The sequence below is a fragment of the Xiphophorus couchianus genome, chromosome 21 (genome assembly GCF_001444195.1).
Source record: "Xiphophorus couchianus chromosome 21, X_couchianus-1.0, whole genome shotgun sequence".
Taxonomy (NCBI): Eukaryota; Metazoa; Chordata; class Actinopteri; order Cyprinodontiformes; family Poeciliidae; genus Xiphophorus; species Xiphophorus couchianus.
Window position 1 is genome coordinate 4,149,180 of NC_040248.1, and position 6,534 is coordinate 4,155,713.

Sequence of the window (6,534 nt, forward strand, 5' to 3'; positions counted from 1 at the left end):
TTAATGGGAGGTTATCAAAGTATGGATTACTGATTCAAAGTTGGATCTGGAAAGGAGAAGTTTAATCCATTAATTTGCATATCAAACCTAAAGGCATCATTTCTCATTACACAGACGTTGGTGACAACAGATTTTCAGTAAAAGGTCAAAACACAGAGAAGGAGCACTGTTGGAACAATTTGGACTAAATAAAACATTTTGGTTTTACATTCAAATCAGCCAATTAAGAACCAGCTGCAACTTGATATCACCAAAACGGTCAAAAAGGGCCTGAGTAGAGCGAGCACACCACTGCTTGAGGGGGAAATAGATTTCACTTTGTCATATAAATTGAATCGAATCCCATTGGCAAATGTTACAGGAAAACAAGAACATGCCCTATAAATTAAAGTCTTATCCAGTAGGATTCACCAGACAACTGGTTTTATTTAAGCTTTTCAATTTAATTCCTGTTTTGTTCCAGTGTAATTTTCCATATCCAGAGGATGCTGCCTAAAAAACGACTTCAGTAATTATTGGCCTTCCTGCTGTTAAAACTATTTACATCCCGCTTAAGGGAATGATGGCCCTTATTCTTCTGTTAACATTTCATACAGAGAGAGAATCCCTTCATCATTCCCTTCTGTACAATCTCAGGGCTTACTCTGCAGGATTTCTACAGGATTTAAGGCTGTGAACTGAGATGGCCGTGGAAGAGAGCCAATTTTGTGACTCCCGAAGCCTTTCTGCATCATTTTTGTCAAATGACTAAAAACAAAGTGAGAGTTCATGATGCCATGTTCTGGACAGGTTCCCAGGTTGGGGGAAGAGAGAGAGAGGCCCACAGCATCATTAATCTTTCACCGTACCTAAAAGTGGGCATGATGAGCTTTCCCAAAAATCCCGGCTGGGTTTGCTCTCATCAGATCAAAATAGCATTAGTGAAGAAGAAGGGGCATTTTGTTTCCATGTCCTGTGAAAGTTTCAGTAGTATTTAACAACGTATAAATTTTTCTTTTCTTATTTTTATGTTTTTCAGAAAACCTTTTCACAGTGTGCATTGGCTTCCTGTAGTCAACTAAGCTTGACATGTGTAAGAACCTCAACAACCACACAATGAACGTCTGAATCTTATGTCCTGCGACACAATGCAGAGAAAAACCCAACAAACTGACTGTAAACTGTTAAAACTGCAGTCCACTTTGTGAAAACTCAGACGAGGTTTTACCAGGAACAATCTGTCATAGTCAAGTTATTTACTTCTATGTGCTAAAGTGCAGATCGGAGAACGAGGAGGTGGAGAACAACAATGCGTTGGTTCTGAAATCTGCTTGATGAAGAAAATAAAGGAACAAAAGTTTCATTTTACCCGGTGATGACCCAGTTCACCTCACACAGCCCTACATTTCTGCATTTTGTAATTGGGTGTTTTAAACTAGCAGAGCGATGAGGGCTGTCTCAGACAAATTGCATTTTTTTTACCCTCTCTAACCCCACATTGGACGGGCCAATTCAGCAGGAAGAAAGTTGGATATGATTTCTTCCCCCCCCCACAAATGCAGGTTGTGATATATTTCTCGAAAACACAAACCTCGAACTTCAATTAATAAATTACTTCATACATCAATGATTAATTTCTTTTTCTTGGGGTGCAGTCAACTTATTTATTTTTAATTAAAGCTATAAAGGAAACATTTCTTTGCTGAACTTTGTGTTTAACTTTTAATTGCATCTGTGGAAATAATTCTATGGGTGTTCTTTAAAAAATAAGTTTAAAAAAAATCTGTCATAATTTTGGGGGTATTTAAGCTACAAAACATAAAAATCTGAATATTAGCCATGGCAAATATACAGTATGTAATATGTTATTCTGAATGATAAAATCGAAAGTTTTGTAGTGATGTTGGTTTTTACTTTACCAAACCTTAGAGGAAAGCCAAGTCCTTTTCTAAACAATGTAATCTAGTTTACAGTTCTCAAAAAACCACAAATGGAGCATTTCTCTCTGGTCAACCCAGCCGTCCAGAAAAATCTACATTTTCTGATTTTTATCTCTCACCGAGGCCTAAAGCTTCTTTTACCCACTTTTTCCTTCTACCTGCATTTTTCTTTCTCACTTGGCTTTAAGTGATCTGGGAAACGTGAAAGTGCTTTGTTGTTTGTTAATAGATTTCAATAACCACCAGATGAGAGGAATCCTAAAGGTGTTGCTTGGGTACATTTATTAGTCAAAAGCATCCTTGTTGTTTCAGGTTAAGAGAGCAGAGTCTTATAAGTCCTTCCTAACACCTCCACCTTCCAGTCTCACACCTTTTAGGAACTAAAAGATATCTCACCCTGACAGAATGCTCTGGCACATGTGCAATTTTCTGTTTATGTCACCTTCTAAGCAGTTTTATCAGTTATATCTCTCTTTATGATCCTTTGTACCATTATGGTTTTTTCCCCTTCTGGTTGCACATTTTACGACGCAACTGTGAGGCAACATTACCTCCGTAAAAAAGACGGATATATCCCACTTCTCTCAGCTAATGCTGCAAATTATCACCTTCTAGACAATTCATCTGTACAAAAGTGTCTTCTTCATTGTTGCTTTTTTGGTAAATTGATGTGAGCTTCCATTTCTTTCAAAGAGGTTATCATTAGCATGATGAAGCAGGTTCTCAGTTGCTCAAACCAGATCCTAATTAGAACATGTCATTTGAAAGGAAAACTTTAAACTTGGAAAGTTTGTTTTTATTCCTCATTAGTCAACTCTTTCTGAGTCTTAAAGATTGATGCATAAGACACACAGTTCGGTAAGAAAGAAAATGCAACCTCTTTTCTTTTCCAGAGTTTTGAGGGAAAAGACAAATTGTGTGTGAGGGACTTAGGAACAGCAACTCCTCTAAAAATGCTTATAACTGTTTATTTTAATTATTCAAACACCAAATATACCTTAATATCCGTAAATTTGCACAGTACCAACTATTTTAGCTCTACCACAGAATACCCAATCAGCACCAAGGAAAATAAATGCCGCTTCTAGATTGGCTGCTTTCTAAATGCTAGCCGCTAGCGTGTCAAGTACTATTGCACCACAGTATTTTAGCTTCCCAAGCAATGCTTTTTTATGAATATTTTACTTATGTTTGATAAAAACTGGCAAAGTCTTTCTCAAATAGCGTGGAAGTAACCTTCAAAGGAAATATTTTGCAAAATGGTCAAATAAGTGAATGTTTAGATGGGGTTCACCTTACACACCAAAATCACTGCTGGCAGGATTTACCCTCAGTAGTAGATTTCTGTGTGAATTTTGGCCCTGTCTTCTTTTTAACATTACCTTCTCTAGGTTAGCAGACATTTGAGTCTTACAGCATAGACATTTTATCAAATTTAAGTCTTGTCTTTGAATAGGGCATTGCAATGCCTTGATTATTTTCTTCTTAAGCATTTGTTTTCTAGGTCTGTTGCTGTGTTTGGCATCACTGTCCTTTGACGGACATAATCACAGAACTAAGTAGCTAAAATGTTTGACCTTTTGCTACTTTTTTTACTTTAATTGTACAGGGATGTACATTTGAGGACAGATGTAAAGGATTCTAGAATCTGGTGACGTATATGTTAGTGTTTTTAGTTCCTGAAATGTTAAACCTTCACATTACTTGAGTGGCACCTTGTGTGACCTGAAAGTGTACATATTATGTACTATTAAAAAGTTTGCATTTTAATCACAGAAAGCTTAGATTTAGAGTCACTGCTTGGTATTGACTTCAAAGCTCAACCCATTTTAGAGTCCTAAAGTGATTGGAGTTCAGAGCAGGTTCTTTTTAGTGAAACAACTCAAAGGTCAGCATTTCCTCACTTAAATGGAGAAAATAGTCATTCCTGTTGCTGATTGCTCCAAAGTAAATGTTTTCTTTTACCTATGAGGCAGCATTATCTTTCAATCAATACGTAAAATTGTATTTCTCTATCTTGCAGCAATCGTGGTTCTCTTTGTTACACTGAAGCGGAGCAAGAAGGAGCCCCTCATCATTGCTGAAGAGGACATCAGAGAAAACGTGGTGACCTACGACGACGAGGGCGGAGGAGAGGAGGACACAGAGGCATTTGACATCATTGCTTTGCGAAATCCAGCTGCTGCCGAGGAACTCAAGTTCCGACGAGACATTCGCCCAGACGCGAGGAATCACTGTGGCATGACCCCCTGCAGGAGCCCGACGGTGGAGCTGGACGAGGTGGACGTGCATAAATTCATCAAACAGAGACTAGTGGAGGCAGACATGGACACCAGCGTGCCGCCCTACGACTCACTCCAGACCTACGCTTACGAGGGTCAGGGCTCATCTACAGGGTCCATAAGCCCGTTGGACTCTGCCGGCGTGCAGTCAGAGCAGGAGTACACTTACCTGGACGACTGGGGACCCGAGTTCCAGAAACTAGCAGAACTCTACGAAGAGGCAGAGTCGGATGTGACCACTTAGTCTGTGATTTCACTCCCGTTCAAACCAAATCCGTTCCAAACCTGTTCTTTTTTCAGATTTTCAATGAATAGCACGGACACAGACAGTCTCAGTGGTCCTCAACTTTTACTGGTGAACTAAATTGACTGCTCTATATTTTTTTTGTTTGTTTGTTTTTTTATTTTGTCACATTGGATCATGGATTATTCGTCTGGAATTGTCAGATTTTAAAAATTGAGAGAAGATAAAATATGAGGAAAAGGGGAAATGATATTTTCCTTGGTGTATATTTTTTATTGCTCAATAAAGTCCTGAAATCCATTTGAGTGGATATGTGAAAAATTTGTACATTTGTCTTATTCCTGTAAGATGACATGTTGAGCATCATGGATCATCAATGCGGAGAGAAAACTTTACTTTGGGCCGTTTTGCTTATTTATTTTAACCAGTTTTTTTTTTTTCCCCAGAGTGGAATGACTGTGCAATAAACATCTGTAATTGTTTTTTTTTTTATTCACATGGCCTCAAAATTATGCTTACATGCTCAAATGTCTTCCCCTACATCCACTAACATTGATAGAAATGCCTTACCAAGTTCCATCTCAACCACACGTTTCAGAATTAGAAGAACTAAAAGGAAATGTATGTTATGTTGACTTACCATCTGTATGGTTGCATTCACACCAGCCCTATTTATACAGCTTTCATCAAACATTAGCTTGTATGCCTATGAGGTCCAGCTTGTTTGGGGAGGTGTGAATATACAATTGAACTCTGATGCGGACCAAAACGGTGAACTTTGGTCTGTCTCAAAATTGCTGGCTGAGTTGAAGTGAACTCTGTTGCAGTTTGAATGCATGAGTGCCAAGAGAAGCAGAGACCGCTCCAAAACATGGAAGTGGATTATAGCACAGGGCATTCAGAGATTTTTGTGTTGTTTCCTTCAGTGCTTCGTGCTGCAGCGCCCCCACAGGAGAAGGGGGGAACAGGTTGCTCTTTGGGTTTGGTTTGTTTGGCACAGAGCAGTGTGAAAGCAAACTGCACCAGATGAAAATGTAACAAATGTGACAATTTTGGTCCCCAATCGAACTATCATGTCTTAAAACACCCAGTGTCTTTTCCTTTCATGCGCTAATTCAGTTAGATTTTTTTTTCACTGAAATCTTTATGATAGTGTTTAGAACTATGATGATGAATATTTAAGGTTACCCACTTATTCAGTTTGTAATTATTGCTGTGACAGTCCTCTGTCTTTTTATTCATTAATTTCCAGAGCAAAAGTTGGACTGAAATAGAGAGACAGGCTGAGAAATCTCACCAGCATTTGCTTTGTGCCCGAGGCTGGCCCGCGGCAAAGGTCATTTAAGTTAGCCAATGGCAAGAATGGAAGTTCCCAGACCGCACAATTAGTGTTTGTTTGTTTACTTCATCATATCTTACTGAAACACAGGAAGCGGCTTAAACTGCAATAACTGTGTTTGACTTAAAGCCAATATGACTCAATTATCAGGCTAATGCATTAGTTAATGTCCGTCATGTTTTCTTCTTGTACTTTCACCCTTTCCTGGTGTGGTTGCCAAGGATAGTAAAATCTGCAACACCACGGTTTACTGATGTCATCCAGGTCGAAATATATTTCTTTAGGCAGCAGATGTTCCTGTAACTGCCCCAGAGAACTGGGTTCGTACACAGACAAGAACTGGAAGTACTTCTGTCTATCTGACTGTCTGTCTGTCTCTACAGGTGAATCTCAATTAATTCCAATAGAAGTGAACAGTTTATAATTTGAGTAACTCACACATACAGATTAATTACACACATGCTGATGTCCTACACACTTTAATTAAAACTGCTGTGCTAGTGAGGCTAATGAGTAAATATTGGAGTCAGGTGTGCTAAAGTAGAGAGACATGTAAAAGTTGCAGGACAGCGTCCCTTGAGGGCTGGAGTGTGATTGACACCTGCCTCTATCGCCCCACTGCTTGGTTTCTGTTCCGGTTCTGGAATGATTAGTGCTTCAGCTCGGTCTAGACTTGATAAGAGTTTACGATATGAACCACATCTTCAGTCTGTCAGTGGCATGTCTTACTATGATGTTTCCTCCTGATTC

General features: G+C 39.0%; 1 protein-coding gene across 1 annotated transcript in view; it reads left to right on the forward strand.

The window, feature by feature from the left end:
- The window catches only part of LOC114137074 (cadherin-18), a 129,199-nt gene extending 124,433 nt beyond the window's left edge, over positions 1–4,766 (forward strand). Inside the window, exon 12 of the mRNA XM_028005587.1 lies at positions 3,943–4,766. Coding sequence (XP_027861388.1) covers positions 3,943–4,445 — 503 coding nt within the window. The 3' untranslated portion in view covers positions 4,446–4,766. The remainder of the gene's footprint in view (positions 1–3,942) is intronic.
- Positions 4,767–6,534: the final 1,768 nt, after the last annotated feature.